The sequence below is a fragment of the Carcharhinus amblyrhynchos genome, chromosome 24, assembly GCF_965287045.1.
Source record: "Carcharhinus amblyrhynchos chromosome 24, sCarAmb.v2.hapA, whole genome shotgun sequence".
Lineage (NCBI taxonomy): Eukaryota > Metazoa > Chordata > Chondrichthyes > Carcharhiniformes > Carcharhinidae > Carcharhinus > Carcharhinus amblyrhynchos.
Window position 1 is genome coordinate 2,392,189 of NC_137347.1, and position 24,362 is coordinate 2,416,550.

Here is a 24,362-nt window from a genome sequence, read left to right on the forward strand (position 1 = left end):
GTTATTATTCCTGTTTGCACAAATTACAAAGCTTCACAGAACCAAGGTTGCAGAATCAAATCTATTGCTTTTATCAGTCAAGCCTCAGTGAAGCTAACATGCTGTCTCCATTGATCACTCATGGAAAGCATGGTTTTAAACTGAGTCTGGGTGCTGGCAGGCTGACCTCATACACTTGCGCAATCTCACTGACTGAGCTCCTGAAATCCTTCTCAGCAACACAGCAGTGATGACATATCACTGCTCACTTCCAAGAAACAGATAAAAAAAACCACTATTGTGACGTTTCATCCTGTTGTTATCTGGTGCAGTCTCTTTAGATGGCTGCATGCAGGCTGTACAAAATGGCCCAACAACTAACTTCATACAAGCCTTAGAATATTGTTTATTACAGATAACCCTGGGCTTCTGACATCCACAAACACTGTTGCGTCAATCCTGACCTCATCAAAACATGTGACCTGAATGGCTACATGGTTAAAGGTGTGTGTTCCTAACAAGATTGTTCCAGTAACACCGGGCATGGATCCTGCTGGAATTCACTGATTCCTGAAACTGTCCGCATCCAAAAAGACCAACATCAAACTCAGAAGTGACGCATGCCACAGTCCAATAGCCCACCTGATACTCTCATTCCAATTATACAAATGAAGTATTTGAGAAAGGCATCTTATGTAAGGGAGAGGGAAGATATATTTGGGGAATAAAAACAAAACAAGGAAATAAAATAAAATTACTTCACTTGCTAAATATTACAGATACACCCAGGGTCCATTCACAAAGGTATGGAACAAATTTACATTACTGAGTCTAACTGAACAAGCAGCCTGAGGTACAGGCTGTGGTCAGGGCAGGGCACCCCTGATTATACAGCTCACAAACCAACTCCCTTCAGAAAGCAAACACAAAAAAGACTAAAATGTTCTAACATTCTAACAACAGCAAACTTCCACAACAGTAGAACAGCGGAAAAGGTGAATGCTGACTGCTGCAAAACTCAAAAGCTGATCAAATTCACAATTATCTGATGTATACACACTGGGATAAGCCACACAGACTGGGTTACACTGACAGCTCATTTATTGAAGGCAGATTCCAGAACTGGTCCCATCAGGGAAAGGATATTTAACAGGGCCTGGGAAGCACTTACACCTCCTGTTCATTGTGCAGACTGACACCAGGAGCATCCAGTCCCCCTGCCCCTATCCAGACTGACACCAGGAATACCCAGTCCCTCTGTCTCTACCCAAACTGACACCAGGAGTACACAGCCCCGCTGTTCCTGCCCAGACTGACACCAGGAGTACCCAGTCCCTCTGTCTCTACCCAAACTGACACCAGGAGTACCCAGCCCCGCTGTTCCTGCCCAGACTGACACCAGGAGTACCCAGTCCCTCTGTCTCTACCCAAACTGACACCAGGAGTACCCAGCCCCGCTGTTCCTGCCCAGACTGACACCAGGAGTACCCAGTCCCCCTGTCTCTACCCAAACTGACACCAGGAGTACCCAGCCCCGCTGTTCCTGTCCAGACTGACACTGGGAACACCCAGTCCCCCTGAATCAGACTGACATCAGGAGTACCAAGTCCCCCCGAATCAGACTGACACCGGGAGTACCCAGTCCCCCGAATCAGACTGACACCGGGAGCACCCAGTCCCCCTGAATCAGACTGACACCGGGAGCACCCAGTCCCCCTGAATCAGACTGACACCGGGAGCACCCAGTCCCCCTGAATCAGACTGACATCAGGAGTACCCAGACCCCCTGAATCAGACTGACATCAGGAGCACCCAGTCCCCCTGAATCAGACTGACACCGGGAGCACCCAGTCCCCCTGAATCAGACTGACACCGGGAGCACCCAGTCCCCCTGAATCAGACTGACATCAGGAGTACCCAGACCCCCTGAATCAGACTGACATCAGGAGTACCCAGTCCCCCGAATCAGACTGACATCAGGAGTACCCAGTCCCCCGAATCAGACTGACATCAGGAGTACCCAGTCCCCCGAATCAGACTGACATCAGGAGTACCCAGTCCCCCGAATCAGACTGACATCAGGAGTACCCAGTCCCCCGAATCAGACTGACATCAGGAGTACCCAGTCCCCCGAATCAGACTGACACCGGGAGCACCCAGTCCCCCTGAATCAGACTGACATCAGGAGTACCCAGTCCCCCGAATCAGACTGACATCAGGAGTACCCAGTCCCCCGAATCAGACTGACATCAGGAGTACCCAGTCCCCCGAATCAGACTGACATCAGGAGTACCCAGTCCCCCGAATCAGACTGACACCGGGAGCACCCAGTCCCCCTGAATCAGACTGACATCAGGAGTACCCAGTCCCCCGAATCAGACTGACACCGGGAGTACCCAGTCCCCCGAATCAGACTGACACCGGGAGCACCCAGTCCCCCGATCCAGACTGACATCAGGAGTACCCAGACCCCCTGTCCTGATCCAGACTGACATCAGGAGTACCCAGTCCCCCTGATCCAGACTGACACTGGGAGTACTCAGTCCCCCTGTCCTGATCCAGACTGACACCAGGAGTACCCAGTCCCCCTGTCCTGATGCAAACTGACACCGGGAGTACCCAGTCCCCCTGTCCTGATCCAGACTGACACCAGGAGTACCCAGTCCCCCTGATCCAGACTGACACCGGGAGTACCCAGTCCCCCAGATCCAGACTGACACCGGGAGTACCCAGTCCCCCAGATCTAGACTGACACCGGGAGTACCCAGTCCCCCTGTCCGGATCCAGACTGACACCAGGAGTACCCAGTCTCCCTGATCCAGACTGACACTGGGAGTACCCAGTCCCCCTGTCCTGATCCAGACTGACACTGGGAGTACCCAGTCCCCCTGTCCTGATCCAGACTGACACCGGGAGTACCCAGTCTCCCTGATCCAGACTGACACCAGGAGTACCCAGTCTCCCTGATCCAGACTGACACTGGGAGTACCCAGTCCCCCTGTCCTGATCCAGACTGACACCGGGAGTACCCAGTCTCCCTGATCCAGACTGACACCGGGAGTACCCAGTCCCCCTGTCCTGATCCAGACTGACACCGGGAGTACCCAGTCTCCCTGATCCAGACTGACACCGGGAGTACCCAGTCCCCCTGTCCTGATCCAGACTGACACCGGGAGTACCCATTCCCCCTGATCCAGACTGACACCGGGAGTACCCAGTCCCCCTGTCCTGATCCAGACTGACACCGGGAGTACCCAGTCCCCCTGATCCAGACTGACACCAGGAGTACCCAGTCCCCCTGATCCAGACTGACACCGGGAGTACCCAGTCCCCCTGATCCAGACTGACACCAGGAGTACCCAGTCCCCCTGTCCTGATCCAGACTGACACCGGGAGTACCCAGTCCCCCTGAATCAGACTGACACCGGGAGTACCCAGTCCCCCTGTCCTGATCCAGACTGACACCGGGAGTACCCAGTCCCCCTGATCCAGACTGACACCAGGAGTACCCAGTCCCCCTGTCCTGATCCAGACTGACACCGGGAGTACCCAGTCCCCTGATCCAGACTGACACCAGGAGTACCCAGTCCCCCTGATCCAGACTGACACCGGGAGTACCCAGTCCCCCTGATCCAGACTGACACCGGGAGTACCCAGTCCCCCTGATCCAGACTGACACCAGGAGTACCCAGTCCCCCTGTCCTGATCCAGACTGACACTGGGAGTACCCAGTCCCCCTGAATCAGACTGACACCGGGAGTACCCAGTCTCCCTGTCCTGATCCAGACTGACACCGGGAGTACCCAGTCCCCCTGATCCAGACTGACACCAGGAGTACCCAGTCCCCCTGATCCAGACTGACACCGGGAGTACCCAGTCCCCCTGATCCAGACTGACACCGGGAGTACCCATTCCCCCTGATCCAGACTGACACCGGGAGTACCCAGTCCCCCTGTCCTGATCCAGACTGACACCGGGAGTACCCAGTCTCCCTGATCCAGACTGACACTGGGAGTACCCAGTCCCCCTGTCCTGATCCAGACTGACACCGGGAGTACCCAGTCCCCCTGTCCTGATCCAGGCTGACACCGGGAGTACCCAGTCCCCCTGTCCTGATCCAGACTGACACCGGGAGTACCCAGTCCCCCTGTCCCGATCCAGGCTGACACCAGGAGTACCCAGTCTCCCTGATCCAGACTGACACTGGGAGTACCCAGTCCCCCTGTCCTGATCCAGACTGACACTGGGAGTACCCAGTCCCCCTGTCCTGATCCAGACTGACACCGGGAGTACCCAGTCTCCCTGATCCAGACTGACACCGGGAGTACCCAGTCTCCCTGATCCAGACTGACACTGGGAGTACCCAGTCCCCCTGTCCTGATCCAGACTGACACCGGGAGTACCCAGTCCCCCTGTCCCGATCCAGACTGACATCAGGAGTACCAAGTCCCCCTGTCCCGATCCAGACCGACACCGGGAGTACCCAGTCCCCCTGTCCCGATCCAGACTGACACCAGGAGTACCCAGTCCCCCTGATCCAGACTGACACCAGGAGTACCCAGTCCCCCTGTCCTGATCCAGACTGACACCGGGAGTACCCAGTCCCCCGATCCAGACTGACACTGGGAGTACCCAGTCCCCCTGTCCTGATCCAGACTGACACCGGGAGTACCCAGTCCCCCTGTCCCGATCCAGACTGACATCAGGAGTACCAAGTCCCCCTGTCCCGATCCAGACCGACACCGGGAGTACCCAGTCCCCCTGTCCCGATCCAGACTGACACCAGGAGTACCCAGTCCCCCTGATCCAGACTGACACCAGGAGTACCCAGTCCCCCTGTCCTGATCCAGACTGACACCGGGAGTACCCAGTCCCCCTGATCCAGACTGACACCGGGAGCACCCAGTCCCCCTGATCCAGACTGACACCGGGAGTACCCAGTCCCCCTGATCCAGACTGAACCGGAGTACCCATTCCCCTGATCCAGACTGACACCGGGAGTACCCAGTCCCCCTGATCCAGACTGACACCGGGAGTACCCAGTCCCCCTGATCCAGACTGACACCGGGAGTACCCAGTCCCCTGTCCTGATCCAGACTGACACCGGGAGTACCCAGTCCCCCTGATCCAGACTGACACCGGGAGTACCCAGTCCCCCTGATCCAGACTGACACCGGGAGTACCCAGTCCCCCTGATCCAGACTGACACCGGGAGTACCCAGTCCCCCTGATCCAGACTGACACCGGGAGTACCCAGTCCCCCTGATCCAGACTGACACCGGGAGTACCCAGTCCCCCTGATCCAGACTGACACCGGGAGTACCCAGTCCCCCTGATCCAGACTGACACCGGGAGTACCCAGTCCCCCTGTCCTGATCCAGACTGACACCGGGAGTACCCAGTCCCCCTGATCCAGACTGACACCGGGAGTACCCAGTCCCCCTGATCCAGAATGACACCGGGAGTACCCAGTCCCCCTGATCCAGACTGACACCGGGAGTACCCAGTCCCCCTGTCCTGATCCAGACTGACACCGGGAGTACCCAGTCCCCCTGAATCAGACTGACACCGGGAGTACCCAGTCCCCCTGTCCTGATCCAGACTGACACCGGGAGTACCCAGTCCCCCTGATCCAGACTGACACCAGGAGTACCCAGTCCCCCTGTCCTGATCCAGACTGACACCGGGAGTACCCAGTCCCCCTGATCCAGACTGACACCAGGAGTACCCAGTCCCCCTGATCCAGACTGACACCGGGAGTACCCAGTCCCCCTGATCCAGACTGACACCGGGAGTACCCAGTCCCCCTGATCCAGACTGACACCAGGAGTACCCAGTCCCCCTGTCCTGATCCAGACTGACACTGGGAGTACCCAGTCCCCCTGAATCAGACTGACACCGGGAGTACCCAGTCCCTGTCCTGATCCAGACTGACACCGGGAGTACCCAGTCCCCCTGATCCAGACTGACACAGGAGTACCCAGTCCCCCTGATCCAGACTGACACCGGGAGTACCCAGTCCCCCTGATCCAGAATGACACCGGGAGTACCCAGTCCCCCTGATCCAGACTGACACCGGGAGTACCCAGTCCCCCTGATCCAGACTGACACCGGGAGTACCCAGTCCCCTGATCCAGACTGACACCGGGAGTACCCAGTCCCCCTGATCCAGAATGACACCGGGAGTACCCAGTCCCCCTGATCCAGACTGACACCGGGAGTACCCAGTCCCCCTGATCCAACTGACACCGGGAGTACCCAGTCCCCCTGATCCAGACTGACACCGGGAGTACCCAGACCCCCTGTCCTGATCCAGACTGACACCGGGAGTACCCAGACCCCCTGATCCAGACTGACACCGGGAGTACCCAGTCTCCCTGATCCAGACTGACACCGGGAGTACCCAGTCCCCCTGTCCTGATCCAGACTGACACCGGGAGTACCCAGTCCCCCTGATCCAGACTGACACCGGGAGTACCCAGTCCCCCTGATCCAGACTGACACCGGGAGTACCCAGTCCCCCTGATCCAGACTGACACCGGGAGTACCCAGACCCCCTGTCCTGATCCAGACTGACACCGGGAGTACCCAGACCCCCTGATCCAGACTGACACCGGGAGTACCCAGTCTCCCTGATCCAGACTGACACCGGAGTACCCAGTCCCCCTGTCCTGATCCAGACTGACACCGGGAGTACCCAGTCTCCCTGATCCAGACTGACACCGGGAGTACCCAGTCCCCCTGATCCAGACTGACACCGGGAGTACCCAGTCCCCCTGTCCTGATCCAGACTGACACCGGGAGTACCCAGTCCCCCTGTCCTGATCCAGACTGACACCGGGAGTACCCAGTCCCCCTGTCCTGATCCAGACTGACACCGGGAGTACCCAGTCCCCCTGATCCAGACTGACACCGGGAGTACCCAGTCCCCCTGATCCAGACTGACACCGGGAGTACCCAGTCCCCCTGATCCAGACTGACACCAGGAGTACCCAGTCCCCCTGATCCAGACTGACACCGGGAGTACCCAGTCCCCCTGATCCAGACTGACACCGGGAGTACCCAGTCCCCCTGATCCAGACTGACACCGGGAGTACCCAGTCCCCCTGTCCTGATCCAGACTGACACCGGGAGTACCCAGTCCCCCTGATCCAGACTGACACCGGGATTACCCAGTCCCCAGGCTCTCTCCCCGATGCCCTGAGCCCCGCTGTGGTGCCGGACATTCGGCTAAGGAAGGCAGCACTCTCCCCCCCCCCCGGCCCCGGTACCTCTGCTGCCGCAGTCCGCACACTCCCTGCTGTCCTGCAGCATCTCCCGCAGCAGCTCATGGTGCCGCTCGTTCTGCCGCTGGTGCCGTTCCCGCTCCGCCCGGGTCGCCATCTCCAGCAGCGAGAGAGAGTGAGTGAGAGACAGAGAGAGCGGCACCGGAAACCCGCACTACTTCCGGCAGCACCGTCACCACTTCCGGAACCACTGCTTCCGGGGTGGAGTCGGGGCAACTGACCCGCCCCCCCACCGCCCACCGCCCAACCCCTCCCTCCCCTCCCCCCTCCCCCTCCCCCCCTCCCCCCTCCTCCCCTCTCCCCTCCTCCTCCTCTCCCTCCCCCCTCCCCCCCCCCCCCGCTCCTCCCCCTCCCCCCCTCTCTCCCCTCCTCCTCCCCCCCTCCCCTCCCCCCTCCCCTCCTCCTCCCCCCCCCTCCCCCCCCTCCCCTCCTCCTCCCCCCCTCCCCCTCCCCCTCCCCCTCCCCCCCCTCTCCCCACGCCTCCCCCTCCCCCCGCTCCTCCCCCTCCTCCCCCTCCCCCCTCCTCCCCTCTCCCCTCCTCCTCCCCTCCCCCCCTCTCCCCCTCCCCCCTCCCCTCCCCCTCCCCCTCCCCCCCTCTCCCCACGCCTCCCCCTCCCCCCGCTCCTCCCCCTCCCCCCGCTCCTCCCCCTCACCCCCCTCCCCCGCTCCTCCCCCTCACCCCCCTCCCCCCCTCTCGCCCCCCCTCTCGCCCCCCCTCTCGCCCCACCCCTCCCCCCTCTCTCCCCCCTCCCCTCCCCCTCTCTCCCCCCTCCCCTCCCCCCCCTCCCCCCTTCCCCTCCTCCCCCCTCCCCTCCCCCCCCTCCCCCCCTCTCCCCCCTCTCCCCCCTCCCCTCCCTCTCCCCTCCTCCTCCCCTCCCTCTCCCTCCTCCTCCCCTCTCCCCTCCCCCCCTCTCCCCCCCTCCCCTCCCTCTCCCCTCCTCCTCCCCTCTCCCCTCCTCCTCCCCCTCTCCCCTCCTCTCCTCCCCCTCTCCCCTCCTCCTCCCCCTCTCCCCTCCTCCTCCCCCTCAGCCCATCCCCTCCTCCTCCCCCTCAGTCCATCCCCTCCCCTCCCCCACCAATCCCCTCCAAATCCTCCTATCCCACCCTCCCTGTTTACCCCCATCCTGACCCCCGGGGAGTGGCTTCAGTGGCCCCCGGGGTCACTGTCAAGGCCACCATGCCAGCCCCCTCATTGGCAAGGACCATACATGACCCTCACCAACGAGGTCCCTAAGGTAAGTGAGCAGGGAGGTCTGTGTCCCAGGCTCACGAATAATATGAAAATTCAGATTCGGATGTTAAAATCAGCCTTATGCCCTTCCTGAGCGCGTGACCAATCACACCGGTGGTTCAGGCTCGGCAATATCACGAGAGGCCCAAACCCGGTTTTTCCACCTTTCGCACAAAGATCAAAGAAGAACAAAGAAAAGGAACTGGCCCTTCGGCCCTCCAAGTCTGTGCCCATCATGATGGCTCCCTAAACTAAAATCATATGCACTTACAGAGTTTGTATCCTTCCGTTCTCATCCTATTCATGTATTCGTCTGGTTGCTCCTTAAATGCTGCAATCGTACCTGTTCCCACCACCTCCCCGGGCAGCGCGTTCCAGACATTCACCACCCTTTGAGTAAAAAGCTTGCCTCACACATCCACTAAACCCTTCCCCATACACCTTAAACCTATGTCCTCTAATACCTGACCTTTCTACCCTAAGAAGGAGTATCTGACTATCCACTCTGTCCATGCCACTCATAATCTTGTCGACTTCTATCAAGTCACCCCTCAACATCCAGTGAGAACAAACAGAGTTTATCCAACTCTCCTCATCGCTAATACCCTCCACACCAGGCAACATCCTGGTAAACCTCCTTTGTACCCTCTCCAAAGCATCCACATTATTATGGTGATCAGAATTGTACACAATATTCTAAATGAGGCCTAACTAAGGTTCTATACAACTGCAGCATGACCTGCCAATTTTTATACTCAATGCCCTGCCATGAAGACAAGCAGGCCGTATGCTTTCTTGATTACCTTATTCACCTGCATTGTCACTTTCAGTGATCGATGGACATGTATCTCTCTGCCTGGCAATACTCCTAAGGGTTCTTCCATTTACTGTATAATTTCTACATGCATTGGACCTTCCAAAATGCTTAATCTCACACTTGTCTGGATTAAACTCCCATCCGCCATTTCTCAACCAAAGTCTCCAGCCGGCCTATAGCTTGCTGTATCCTCTGACAATCCTCTTCACCAACTGCAACTCCACTAATTTTTGTGTCATCTGCGAACTTATTAATCAGACCAGCTACCTTTTAATCCAAACCATTTATATATACTAGGAACATCAAAGGTCCCAGAACTGATCCCTGTGGAACACCACCAGTCACAGCCTTCCATTCAGAAAAGCACCCCTACACCGCTACCCTCTCTCTTCTATGGCCAAGCTGGTTCTGTATCTATCTTGCCAGCTCTCCTTTGATCCTGTGTGACTTCACCTTTCATTACCAGTCTGCCATGAAATACCTAAAGGCTCTTATGGGAAGTCCATGTATACAGCATCCACTGCCTTTCCCTCATCTATCACCTTCGTCATTTCCTCGAAAAGCTCAATCAGGTTAGTGAGGCACGACCTCCCCTTCACCAACAGGCCAAGCTAGTCAGATTGCCCCCAGTGTTTCACCCCCTCCACTCGGATTCAACCCCACTCTTATCAAAACCACAGGTTATATTTTATTGGTGGTGATTGATCGTCACCCCATGTGGCGATTAGGGGAGTGGCATTTAACTGGGATGGTATGAACCCCACCACCTTCTTGTTTCCACCCTGACTGAGCCTGTGTGGGATGTCCCCTGGAGACCTTTCCTGCCTCACCGCCAATTTTGACTCTTAATTGGCCAATTAAAGGCCTCATCCCACCAGTGCTGTGTTTAATTCAGTAATGGGCCCTACTCGGAGTAAGAGAAACAGACCTGTGAGGGGTGCTTCTGGCCTCCCAGGGAGGTTCCCTTGTCAGAAGGTACTCGGCGCCTGATCGAATAATCCAGCACTGGGAGGACGGGGGCTTGAGAATTACTTCCACCCCCCAAACACACACACACACACACACTCATATTGCTCAGAATCATAGAATCTCCACATATTGCAGAAGAAGCCATTCAGTCTATCAAGCCTGCACCAATAGAGTACCTTACCCAGGCCCTATCTCTCTGGCCCCACCTATTTCCCCTGTTAATCCACCTAACGTGCCCGCCTTTGCACTGTGGAGGGAAAACCCACACAGACAGAGGAGGAAATTCAGCTCGAAATAGCTTAATGCTGCCCCCCTTCCACCCCCATCTCCTGCGACTCCCACCCCTTAGTGTTTCGTCTAACATCACTTAGCTCTGATGTAAGAAACAGTGACAATCTCAGACTTGAGGCGTGAGTAGCAGCCACTGCTTCCATGGTAGCGCTGCTGGTTACTAGACCTTCAGGCCTGTGTTTGGCTGGCCTCTTCAGCTTCTGTCTAGTTAAGTGCTGGAGTGGCATTTAATTCAGCCAGCCCTCCCAAAAAGAGGCTACACAGCGCTCTTGCTGGCCCTCCGGATTGCCTTGGATCCCCATTGCTTTCATTAAATATTGCCCAACATGGCTGTGACAGAGGTAAGCCTTCCCTCCCCGGCCTCCTCAATTTGTCTGCAGGCCTTGACACAGTAGACCACGCCATCCTTTCTCAGCTTCTCCAACATCGTCCAGTTCGGTGGTACTGAAGTTTCAACACAAGTAAGGCTTACATTAACACTGCAATGAAGTTACAGTGCAATTCCCCTAGTCGCCACACTCCGGCGCCTGTTCAGGTCAATGCACCCTAACCAGCACATCTTTCAGACTGTGGGAGGAAACCGAAGCACGCGGAGGAAACCCACGCAGACACGGGGAGAATGTGCAGACTCCACACAGACAGTGACCCAAGCCAGGAATTGAATTCGGGTCCCTGGCACCGTGAAGCAGCAGTGCTAACCACTGTGCCATCATGCCACTGTACTACACTTGACTGATTACAGTTTTCTCTATTTAGTTATAGTTAAAGAATCACATCAATGGCCTCTCATCTCACTGCTGCAAGGATTCTTGGTTTCCTCCTGTTTCTCATTGATTTTCTGCTCCTTGGCAACATGGCAATTGGGGAAGAGTTAACAGAGCATTACAACTCAATAATCCATTAGAAATCACTAATACAGAAAGAATTGGAGAATGGCTAATCCCTATGTTTAAGAAAGAATACAGAGCATCTCCAGGGAATTATAGCTCAGTCTGCTTAACACCAGTGGCAGGAAAATCAATGGAATCATCACTAAAGGAGAGAATAGCAGAATATCCAAAAATGAGAAACATAATAAGGAATAATTATCCCTTTTGCACCTGCAGATGCGGCTTGTGATTGGTTGCCGATGGGATCTTCCAGCCCTGCTGAAGTCTGTGGCATTTTGTATGGCTGACCCATCCCTCTGCCAGGGAATCCAATGCATGGCTGTGGCCTTCAGTAGACCCCAAAGGTGGGAAGAGCTGGATAATCCCACTCACTGAATTCTTGAGCTGGTAACAGAGAGAGTAGACAAGGGAAATGTAATAGATGTCATTTATCTGGACTTTCAAAAGGCCTTTGATAAGGTTCCCATGATAGACAAATGAATAAAGTCAGAGAATGTGGTGTCAGCAGACAAGTGGCAGACTGGCTTCAATACAAAAAGCAGAGAGTGGGAGTGAAGGGTGACTATTCAGAGTGGAAGAGGGTGGGAAGTGGGATTGGAGCTGAGGTCGCTGCTCTTCACAATTTATATTAACCATTTCGACTTTGGGATCAAATCACAATTTCTAAATTTGCCGATGGCGCCAAATTCAGGAAATGGTCAATACTGAGGAAAACGGCAACAGATTACACCAGGAGATTGATAAAAGTGGAGAATGAGCAAATAATTGTTAGTTGAAGTTCAGCACAGAGCAATGTGACAGTACACGTTGGTGGGAAGAATAGAGAGACCGATTATTACGTAGGAGCTGAGAGTCTGGGTGGGGTAAAGGCACAGAGATCTCGGAGTAAAATACATCTATCACTAAAAGTGGAGCGACAGGTTAACGAGGGCCTTAAAAAAAGAAAAACAACCACTAGGTTTTATTTCTAGAGGAATAGAATTGAAAAGTCGGGAAGTTAAACCCGTATTGAACCTTCGTAACCTACATTCAGAACACTGTGTGCAGATCTGTGCATATTATAAAAAGAATATAGAGGCAGTGGAGAGGCTGCAGAGAACATTTACAAGGATCATACCAGAATATGTGGGTTTACGTATCAGGAGAGGATTGGAGGGCAGGGACTTGTTTTTCTTGATACTTGATGGTCATCAAATCAGGGTTTTTAAAATTATGCAAGGTTTTAACAAGGTTTTGATGGGGTGGATACAGAGAGGATGTTTCCTCTTGTGGGAAGAGCAGAACTAGAGGCCACCAATATAAAATAGTCACCAAGAAATCAAATAGGGAGTTCAGAAGAAGCTTCTTTCAGCAGAGTTCCACATTCCCTGGAATGTGGAACTCATCACTACAGCGAATGGCTCAAAATGAACAGTTTAGATACATATAAGGGGAAACTAGATGAACATGAGGAGAAAGGGACTGGAGAGTAATAATGGTAGGTTTAGATAAAGATAGGAGGAGGCCTGAATGAAGAATAAACACTGGAATGGACTGTGTGGGCCGAATGGCCTGTTTCTATGCCATATGTACTATGGAATCCTGTGTAACACCATCCAAAAACAAAACGTTTTGTTTGTGCTCTGCCAACACTTAACTTCATTTCACCATCAGCTTTGGGCCCCTCCACTGTTGCGGTATCGAGTGCAGTGGATCCTCCGGGAGCACCTGGCGATGTTGGGGTAAAGCACTGAGCAAGGAAACTGGTTGGCCCTTGTGGACCCTCCCTAAAGGCAGCAGTCAAACTGAGCGGTGGTGCCAGATGCAATAAGGTGAAAGAGAAAGCAACAAGGAGAAAACCCGGTGAAAAGAAGCACTGCGTGTGGCAGTCTGGCATTGGCCGAGGGCAACTTAAAACTCCTGAAGGTGGCTAAGGAGCCGGGAAAGGATGTGGAAATCGTGTCAAACAGCTAGCTACATAATTCTGAGTCTGAGAAACCTCATAAGAGAGGAAGTAAGAGAACAGTTCTGTAACCAGGAGCTAAGCAATAGAACCAAACTGAACAAGCCTGTCAGAAACACAGAACTGATAAAACACAGAAGTGAACCATTCAGCCCATCTTGGCCATGCTAACCCAAAGGCACCCAGGTATCTTTCTAATTCCACCTTCCTGTACACTGCCCATTGCCCTGCAATTTACAGCACTTTAGGTGCAGCTACTGGTACTTTTTAAATGCATTTAGGTTCTCTGCCTCCACCACCAAATCAAGCAGTGAATTCCAGGCACCCACAACCTCTGTGTAAAAAGGTTTTCCCTCACGTCCACTCTACATCTGCTGCCACTGAGCTTGAATCTACCACTCCTGGTTTTTGAACTCTTTGCCAAGGGAAAGAGTTGCTTCTTGTCTACACACTTTCTACCCTTCACAAATTTGTATACCTCAATCTTGTCACCCCCTCCTCTAGCCTTCCCTGTTCCAAGGAAAACAATCCCAATCTTCACTTAGCATGGGAAAGCTATGGGTTAATTTGGGATAATCAGCATGGCTTTGTCAGAGGGAGGTCATGCCTAACAAATTTGAAAGAATTTTTTGAAAATGTCATTGAGTTGTGTGGATGAGGAAAATGCAGTTGTTGTCGTTTATATGGATTTTAGCAAAGCTTTTGACAAGGTCCCACATGGGAGACTAACTGAGAAGGTTGAAGCAGATGGAATTCAGGGAAACCTGGTGAGAACGATCCCAAACTGGTTAAGAAGCAAAAGGTGGTGGTAGAAGACTGTTTGGGTGACTGGAGGCCTGTGTCCAGTGACAGACCACAAGGTTCAACACTGGGTCCTTATTTGCTACATACAAAAATCATATCGATGATAATGTGGGGGAATGATCAGCACGTTTGTAGATGACACAAAGATTGGTCAGATGGTTAATAGTAAAGAAGAAGATTGTAGGTTACATGAAGATATAGATGCCTTGGTCAGATGGATAGAGCAGTGGCAGATGGTATTTAAGAACATAAGAACATAAGAAATAGGAGCAGGAGTAGGCCATCTGGCCCTTCGAGCCTGCCCCGCCATTCAATAAGATCATGGCTGATCTGTCGTGGCTCAGTTCCACTTTCCCGCCCTCTCCCCATAACCCTTAATCCCCTCTCTTATCAAAAACCCATCAACCCGCTTCTTAAAAATATTTAGCGAGGCAGCCTCCACCACTTCAACGGGCAGAGAATTCCAGAGATTCACCACCCTTTGAGTGAAGAAGTTCCTCCTCAACTCCGTTCTAAACCGCCCCCCCTTTATCTTGAGGCTGTGCCCCCTAGTCCTACTGTCTTTTAACCCTGCTGATGCAAAGGTGATACACTTTGGAAGAAGTGACAAGAGAATATTTAATGAATGGCGAGACACCTTGTTCACCTGTTCAAGGCAGATGAAGAGGATACTTGAGAAGGCACATAGGACACTTGCTTTTATCAGTTGTGGCATGGAGTATAAGAGCAAGAAGGTAATGTTGGAGATGTACAGAAAACGTGGTTAGACCGCAGCTGGAGTGTTTGCAGTTCTGGTCACCTCACTATAGGAAGAATATGATAGCACTAGAGGAGGTACAGAGGAGATTCACCAGGATTAGATTTTGATTTTATTTATTACTATCACATATATTAGTGTACAGTGAAAATATTGTTTCTTGCGCGCTATACAAAGAATACCATACATAGGGTAGGAAAGGAGAGAGTGCAGAATGTAGTGTTACAGTCATAGCTAGGGTGTATGGAGGATCAACTTAATACAAGGTCTGATGGCAGCAGAGAAAAAGCTGTTCTTGAGTCAGTTGGTACATGTCCTCAGACTTTTGAAACTTGTCTTGACAAATACATGAATAGGATGGGAATGGAGGGATATGGTCCCCGGAAGAGTAGGCGATTTTAGTTCAGTCAGGCAGCATGGTCGGTGCAGGCTTGGAGATTCGAAGGGTTTGTTTCTGTGTTGTAATTTTCTTTGGTGTCTGTTCTTTTGCATCATTTTCCCGACCAACGTTGTCTACCTGATACGCTGCAGGAAAGGATGTCCCAAGACATGGTACATTGGGGAGACCATGCAGGTACTAGGACAACAGATGAATGAACACCGCTCGACAATCACCAGGCAAGAGTGTTCTCTTCCTGTTGGGGAACATTTCGGCGGTCACGGGCATTCGGCCTCTGATCTTCGGGTAAGTGTTCTCCAAGGCGACCTTCACGACACACAACAACACAGAGTCGCTGAGCAGAGACTGATAGCCAAGTTCTGCTCACATGAGGACTGCCTCAACCGGGATCTTGGGTTCACGTCACACTATCTGTAACCCCAACGACTTGCCTGGACTTGCAAAATCTCACTAACTGTCCTGTATGGAGACAGTACACATTTCTTTAACCTGTACTTAACGCTCTCTCCACTCACATTGTACCTTTAAGACTTGATTACCTGTAAAGTCTCGCATTCCAACCATTATTTTACAAATTGAGTTTGTGTCTTTCTATGTCTTGTTTGTGAACAGAGCTCCCACTTAGCTGATAAAGGAACAGCACTCTGAAAGCTAGTGGCTTTTGCTATCAAATAAACCTGTTGGACTTTAAGCTGGTGTTGTGAGACTTCTTTCTGTGTTTACCCCAGTCCAACGCCGGCATCTCCACATCAAGATTACCATCGACACCACAAACTGCCGGCTCCAAGTGGAGAGGATCTCCAAGAAGATTGCACATATTGACACAGACATCAAGTTTCTACAAAGATGCAAGAAAGCAGACAAGATACTGAAAGGACTACAGATCATGAACCCACTCAGGTCAACCTATAACACAGACTCCGCTGAGAGACATTGCCGTTGCACCTCTCTCTCATTCCTCAACCACCTCATACATCAGTTCTACAGCAAATATCGCATCCCAGAAATCAAAATAGAATTCATATTCTCAACTTGCGCTCAGGACGCAGACCAGCTGTGAAAAGAACAACAACACAGCTCGGGAAACAGGCCCTTCGGCCCAACGAGCCCGTGCCGCCATTTTAAGATTGTGAGTTCCCTCTTTTACCCATGACCTTTGTCTACGCTAATGGCACTCCACATTGGAAACCAGATTAAGGGGAGACTAATTTAGGGACAATCAGCCTAAGAGCACATCTTTGGGGTGTGGAAGGAAACCGGAGCACCCGGAGAAAATCCACGCAAGCACGTAACAGAGAGATCCGCAGTGCGGCGACCAAAGACGAAAGAGTCCAATTGGACTCCTCCGGAAGGCCGCTGTCCTCGACTTGATATGTATGCCTAAGCCGTCAGGAGGTGCGTCAACACCAGATTCATCAGCCGCACCCACAAGACAGCCTCGAACATCACCCAAGCACAATGCAAAGCCATCCGCGCTCTAAGACCAACCGCAGACAAAGGAGGGGCCATCGTCATACTGAACAGAATGGATTACTGCAAAGAAGTGTACCAACAACTGAACAACGAGGAACACTACAGACAGTTACCTGACAGATCCGACCAAAGAACACACCCGTCAACTCAACACTCTGATCAAGACCTTTGATCCGGACCTTCAGAGCACCCTCTGTGCTCTCACCCCACCGAGTCCAACACGTAGTAGAGAGTTGGAGATCTCTACTGCCTCCCGAATGGGACCCTGTGCGAGAACCTCTCCGGCTACATCGAGGGCATCCTGAAACACATTGTACAAAGAGCACCCAGCTTTTGTCTTGTCACTGCAGACTTCCTACAGAAACTCAGCACACATGGAGCAGTTGAACCAGGAGCACTCCTCATCACAATGGATGTCTCAGCACTCTACACCAGCATCCCCAGGATGATGGCATTGCTGCAACTGCCTCAGTACTCAACGCTGACAACTCCTAGTCTCCAGATGCAATTTTACAACTCATCCACTTTATCCTGGACCACAAAGCCTTCACCACCAACAACCAGATACACGGAAAAGCCATGGAGACCAAATTTGCATCTCAATATGCCAACATCTTCATGCACAGGTTTGAACAAGACCTCTTCACTGCACAGGACCTTCAACCAATGCTATACACTAGATACATCGATGACATTTTCTTCCTTTGGATTCATGGTGAACAATCACTGAAACAGCTATTTGATGACATCAACAAGTTCCATCCCACCATCAGACTCACCATGGACTATTCTCCGGAATCGGTTGCATTCTTGGACAAACGCATCTCCATCAAGGACGGTCACCTCAGCACCTCACTGTACCGCAAGCCCACAGATAACCTCACAATGCTCCACTTCTCCAGCTCCCACCCTAAACATGTTAAAGAGGCCATCCCCTATGGACAAGCCCTCCGTATACACAGGATCTGCTCAGATGAGGAGGATCACAACAGACACCTCCAGATGCTGAAAGATGCCCTCGTAAGAATAGGATACAGCGCTCGACTCATCGATTGACAGTTCTGACGTGCCACAGCAAAAAACCGCACCAACCCCCTCAGAAAACAAACACGGGATACAGTGGACAGAGTACCCTTTGTCATCCAGTACTTCCCCGGAGCGGAGAAGCTATGACGTCTTCGTTGCCTTCAACATGTCATTGATGAAGATGAACATCTCGCCAGGGCCATTCCCCACACCCCCACTTCTTGCCTTCAAACAACCGCACAACCTCAAGCAGACCATTGTTCGCAGCAAACTACCCAGCCTTCAGGAGAACAGTGACCACAACGCCACACAACCCTGCCACAGCAACCTCTACAAGACATGCCTGATCATCGACACGGATGCCATCATCTCACATGAGAACACCATCCACTAGGTACACGGTAAATACTCTTGCAACTGGGCCAACGTTGTCTACCTGATACACTGCAGGAAAGGATGTCCCGAAGCATGGTACATTGGGGAGACCATGCAGATGCTACAACAACGGATGAATGAACATCGCTCGACAATCACCAGGCAAGACTGTTCCCTTCCTGTTGGCGAACACTTCAGTGGTCACGGGCATTCAGCCTCTGATCTTCGGGTAAGCATTTTCCAAGGCGGCCTTCATGACACACGAAAACACAGAGTCACTGAGCAAAGACTGATAGCCAAGTTCCGCACACATGAGATGGCCTCGACCGGGATCTGGGGTTCATGTCACACTATCTGTAACCCCCACGACTTGCCTGGGTTTGCAAAATCTCACTTACTGTCCTGTCTGGAGACAATACACATCTCTTTAACCTGTGCTTAACGCTCTCTCCACTCACATTGTACCTTTAAGACTTGATTACCTGTAAAGACTCGCATTCCAACCATTATTTTGTAAATTGAGTTTGTGTCTTTATATACCCTTTTTTGTGAACGGAGCTCCCACTTACCTGACGAAGGAGCAGTGCTCCGAAAGCTAGTGGCTTTTGCTACCAAATAAACCTGTTGGACTTTAACCTGGTGTTGTGAGACTTCTTACTGGGTAGAGCCAGATGGCATGCGATGAGGGAGAAATCAGCAAGGCCATAGCCAGGAAAAGCCAGGGCTTCTGACTGGCAGCATGGCAGGATCTGTGGGCAATTTGAAGCCCCTGAGGGTGGCTAAGGACAGTAAGAAGTTTCACAATGCCAGGTTAAAGTCCAACAGGTTTATTTGGCAGCACAAGCTCTCAGAGTCTTTCGGGGCTGTCTGTGGCCAGGGAGCCAAGAAGAGAATTGGAAACCTAGTCAAACCAGCTGGCAACACCCCTTGGTCTGAGAAAACTTGAGAGAGAGAGAGAGAGAGAAAAAACACTGGACTGTAGCCAGTCCTGTGGGTTGGGCTGCTGAATAAGCCTGGTAAGCACTGTCTTTAAGAGCTGTGGCCCCAGAATAGATCTGGAGGATTGATAATGAATATTTTCTGTCAGTAGTTATGTTTCTTGGAGTTAGACTTTCCGTGAGGGTTCACACTTTGTCTTGATGCCAGTGGAATGAATGAACCTTCTTTCATAACCTCTGTACAGTCCATCTACTTAAATCACACATTATAATATAATGGTTACTGAATGAAAGGAGGCCATTCAGTCTATCTTGTTGTTGCTAGCCCTCTGGGGGAACAGTTCACCTTGTGTGACTCCCCTGCCTTTTCCCTGTGGCCCTGCAATTTTGTCCCTTTCAGGTAATGATCAATTTTATTTTGGAAACCATGATTGTATCTGTCTCCACCACACTCTCAGGCAATGTATTCTCGATCCTAACCACTCACTGCATGAAAAATATTTTCCTCACATTTCCATTGCTTCTTTTGCCAATTACTTTAAATCTGCGCCCTCTGGTTCTTAACCCTTCCACAAATGGGAACAGTTTCTCCCTATCTACTCTGTCCAGTCCCCTCGTGATTTTGAATACTTCTATCAAATCTCCTGTCAACCTCCTCTTCTCCAAGGAAAAGAACTCCAGTTTCTCCAATCAGTTAACATAGAACATAGAACACTACAGCACAAACAGGCCCTTTGGCCCACGAGTTGCGCCGATCACATCAACACCCACCAATCCATAGACCTATCTATAACCCCCAATCCCATTAAATCCCACATACTCATCCAGAAGTCTTTTAAAAGACCCCAGCGAGTTTGCCTCCACCACCACTGACGGCAGCCGATTCCATTCACTCACCACCCTCTGAGTGAAAAACTTACCCCTAACATCACTTCTGTACCTGCCTCCCTGCACCTTCAGCCTGTGTCCTCTCGTAGCGACCATTTCAACCCGGGGAAATAGCCTCTGAGAATCCACCCTATCTATTCCTCTCAACATTTTATAAACCTCTATCAGGTCGCCTCTCAACCTTCGTCTCTCCAGGGAGAAGAGTCCCAGCTCCCTCAACCTAACTTCATAAGGCATGCCTCCCAATCCAGGCAACATCCTTGTAAATCTCCTCTGCACCCTCTCAATAGCTTCTACGTCCTTCCTATAGTGAGGCAACCAGAACTGCGCACAGTACTCCAAGTGGGGCCTGACAAGGGTCTTATAAAGTTCCAGCATTCCCTAACTGAAGTTCCCCTTTCCTGGAACCATTCTTGTAAATCTTTGCTGCATCCTCTCTAATGCCTTCATATCCTCCCTGAAGTGTAGTGGACGCAATACTCAAGCTGAGTTTGATTTTACACATGTTTAACATAACTTGTAGTTAAAACCCAGGACACTGCATGCTGCATTTACCACTCTCTCAAACTGTCCTACCACCTTCAATGATTTCTGTACATGTACATCCAGGTCTCACTGCTGTAATCCATTTAGAATTGTACCCTTTGTTTGTATTGTCTCTCCACGTTCCCCCTACCAAAACAAATCACACTTTTTTTTGCATTAAATTTTACCTGCCACTTGTCCGTCCCTTCCATCAACCTGTCAATGTTCTTCTTAAGTTCAATACCGTCCAAGAAGAATCACAGAATCCCTATAGTGCAGAAGAAGGCCATTCAGCCCATCAAGCCTGACTCAACAGCAATCCCACCATTACCCTATCCCCATAGGCCTACATATTTCCCCCAGCTAGTGTCAAAACTGGAGAACACACAACAGAACTAGCACACCTGGGAGCATACTACTAGGGCAGGCTGAGAAACTGATGCACCTGCTTAAAATAGGGAGCATGAGGTATCTCATTGGGCCATCAATTAGGACTCTAATTGAGGGGGGTTGAGAGGGGGGCGTGGGAGAGAAGAGGTGGGGTGTGGGGAAGGCGAGAGTGGGCATGGGGTGTCAAGAGGGATGTGGGGGGGTGAAGAGGGGAGCATGGAAGGGCGAAGAGAGCGTTGGGAGGGTGTGAGAGAGGAGAAAGGGCATAGGGTAGTGAGGGGCGCATGGGGGATCAAGAGGGGGCATAGGAGGGATGAGGGGGGTGTGGGTGGTGTGAAGGGGGCAAGAGGGGGCATGGGGTGGTGAGAGGGTGTGTTGGGGGCGAGGAGGCATGGGGGGGTGAGGGTGGCGTGGGGGATGTGGAGAGGCTATGAAGCCCCCCCCAATTACCTTAGCTAGTCCCCCTGACACTAAGGGGCAATTTAGCATGGCCGATCAAACCTGAGCGCACATCTTTAAACTGTGGGAGAAAACCGGAGCACCCAGGGAAAACTGGAGCACCCAGGGGAAACCGGAGCACCCAGGGGAAACCGGAGCACCCAGGGAAATCCCATGCTGACATGGGGAGAATGTGCAAACTTCACACAGAAAGTGACCCAAAGCCCGAACTGAAACTGTGGTACTAATCACTGTGACACCGTGCTGCCCATCCTTCTCACAGTCCACAATACTTCCAAGTTTCATGCCCATAAAGTTTGAAATTATTCCTGGACTCCAAAGTCTCGGTCATTAATATAAATCAGAAAGAGCAAGGGTTCCAGCCCTGAGAAACGTTATTTTAAGCCTTCCTCCTGTCCAAAAAAACACCCATTCATCTCTACTCTGATCCTATCACTCAGCCAATTTTGTATTCATGTTGCTACTTTCTCTTTTATTCCATGAGCTCTAACTTTGCCCACAAGTCTGCTGTGTGGCATAGTGTTAAATCTCTTTGGGAAGTCCATGTACACCACATCATTTTGTCACCTCATCAAAAACTCTAGCAAGTTAGTTAAACACGATTTGCCCTTAACAAATTCCTGCTGGTTTTCACCTGTATTTGTCCAAGTGATTATTAATAAATTTTCTCCTGAATCATCATTTCAAAAAGCTTCTCCACCACCAAGGCCTGGCCTGTAATTGATGGCCTTTGTTTTTGAAGGGTGCAATGTTTGCAATTCTCCAATCCTCTGGCATCATGTCTGAGTCTGAGGAAGATTGGAAAATCTTGATCAGTGCCTCCATAATCTCCCCTCTCATTCTCCTCCATATCCTTTGATGCATCTCATTAGGTATTGCTGCCTTATCAACTTTTAAGTGCAGTCAGCCCATCTAATAGCTTCTTCCTATCTATTTTAAACTATTCTAATGTCTGAATTACTTACTCTTCTACCAAGATCTGGCGAACAGCTTCTTCCTTGATAAGGTATTAATTTAATACTTAAGCTGTGCCCTCTGTCTCTACATGCCCTTTGTAGTTCAGAATCAGCCCCACTCCTTTTACCATTCTTTCACTATTTATATGCCAATAGGATTCTCTTTTCCATTAGTTACCAGTCTCTTTTCAAACTCTCATAAGTGATCAGATTTCTTGTCCAACATCCAGTACTGGATGAGCAAAAATTTACTCCAGCTAAATATTGGAAAGATTGAAGTCATCTCCCCTGTACTCCCTTTAGTACCATAAATCTCCTCTGTACTCCCTTTAGTGCTATTACATCCTTCCTATAGTGAGGTGATACAGACATACACACAATACTCTGGCTGTGGCCTAACCAATGCTCATACAATTCCAACATTATCATCTATATTGTTTATGTATATAGCACAGTGGTTAGCACAGCTGCTTCACAGCTCCAGCGACCTGGGTTCGATTCCCAGCTCAGGTCACTGTCTGTGTGGAGTTTGCATGTTCTCCTCGTGTCTGCGTGGGTTTCCTCGGGGTGCTGCGGTTTCCTCCCACAGTCCAAGATGTGCGGGTTAGGTTGATTGGCCATGCTAACATTGCTCCTTAGTGTCGTAAGATGCTTAGGTTAGAGGGATTAGCGGGTAATAATATGTAGGGATATGGGATAGGCCCTGGGTGGGATTGTGGTCAGTGCAGACTTGATGGGCTGAAGGGCCTCTTTCTGCACTGTAGGGTTCTATGATTCTAAACAATAAGGGACCCAGCACTGAACCTTGTGGTACACCACTGAACACCAGCCTCCCGTTACTCAAACAAGCTTCTACTACTAACCTTTGTTGTCTTATTACTAAGCCAATTGTGATCCATCTTGCAAAGTTTCTCTGAACTCCATGTGCTACAGCTTTCTCAATTAGTTTCCCCTGTGGAACCTTGTCAAAGGCTTTGCTAAAATCCACATAAACTACATCAAACTGAACTGCTCTCATCCACACACTTGGTCACGTTTTCAAAGAATTCAATAAATTTGTTAGGCCTAACCTCCCGCTGACAAAGACGTGCTGACTATCCCTAATTAACCCATGGATATTAATTTATCTCCTTTTGCTGGGAGATTAATATCCATGTGGAAAGGTGTGGGTTAATTAGGGATAAGGGGTAAATCTTTTAGGACTGAGGTGAGGAGAAATTTTTTCACCCAGAGAGTGGTAAACATGTGGAATTCACTACCACAAAAAGTAGATGAGGCCAAAACATTGTGAGATTTCAAGATGAAATTAGATGTAAGTCTTGGGGCTCAAGGGATCAAGGGATATGGAGGAAGGCGGGATCAGGATATTGAATTCAGTGATCGGCCTGCTTTTATTTTCTATGTTTCTATGGGAACAGTTATCCTGAACTGTTCTCTCAGGACAAATGATTTTGAATACCTCTATTAGATCGCCTTTCCTTTGACATAAACAATTCTAACATCTCTAATCTACCTTGATAACTGATGTTCCTCATTCCTGGAATCATTCTCGTGAATCTTGTCTTGCCAGGAGAGATAGAGAATATGACATAGAGAGGGAAGACAACATGAAAAATGAGGAAACAATAAGAGAGAGGGAAAGTTGAGAGAAAGTCAGACACAGAGTAGAAATAGAGAAATTTCATCTGCTTCTCTTGATGCCTCCATGATGTGTACTGCTTGAAACCAAAAAACAGTCTGGTTGAAGTTACAAAGAAATCTTTATTAACATTACTGAACAATGTACATATTCACAGTTAGGGTAAAGGTATGGAAAGGACCTCATACTAGATCCTTACACGTTGCAACCTCCAGACTGCTCTTAGCTCTAGGTCATGTACCTTCTTACACCACAATGCAGACAGTACTGGACTCAGTTCGATGTTAACCCTTTAGGTACCCAATCCTCCTACAAAACTGATAGGCA

General features: G+C 51.0%; 2 protein-coding genes across 3 annotated transcripts in view; one reads left to right on the forward strand and one right to left on the reverse strand.

The window, feature by feature from the left end:
* LOC145357897 (stromal membrane-associated protein 2-like) overlaps nucleotides 1-7,411 on the reverse strand; it is a 63,581-nt gene extending 56,170 nt beyond the window's left edge. The window contains exon 1 of the mRNA XM_080211458.1: nucleotides 7,251-7,411. Coding sequence (XP_080067584.1) covers nucleotides 7,251-7,362 — 112 coding nt within the window. The 5' untranslated portion in view covers nucleotides 7,363-7,411. The remainder of the gene's footprint in view (nucleotides 1-7,250) is intronic.
* A 969-nt stretch (nucleotides 7,412-8,380) lies between these two features.
* On the forward strand, nucleotides 8,381-17,382 carry LOC145357980 (uncharacterized). Of its 2 annotated transcripts, XM_080211626.1 has the most exons (4): nucleotides 8,381-8,500; nucleotides 11,680-11,807; nucleotides 15,498-15,651; nucleotides 16,095-17,382. In XM_080211626.1, the coding sequence occupies exons 1-4, from the start codon at nucleotides 8,474-8,476 to the stop codon at nucleotides 16,236-16,238; spliced, it is 453 nt and encodes a 150-aa protein (XP_080067752.1). In that variant the 5' UTR covers nucleotides 8,381-8,473; the 3' UTR covers nucleotides 16,239-17,382. The 2 variants fall into 2 exon arrangements, with proteins under 2 accessions (XP_080067752.1, XP_080067754.1); XM_080211628.1 differs by lacking the exon at nucleotides 16,095-17,382 and having other exon boundaries at nucleotides 15,498-16,057.
* Nucleotides 17,383-24,362: the final 6,980 nt, after the last annotated feature.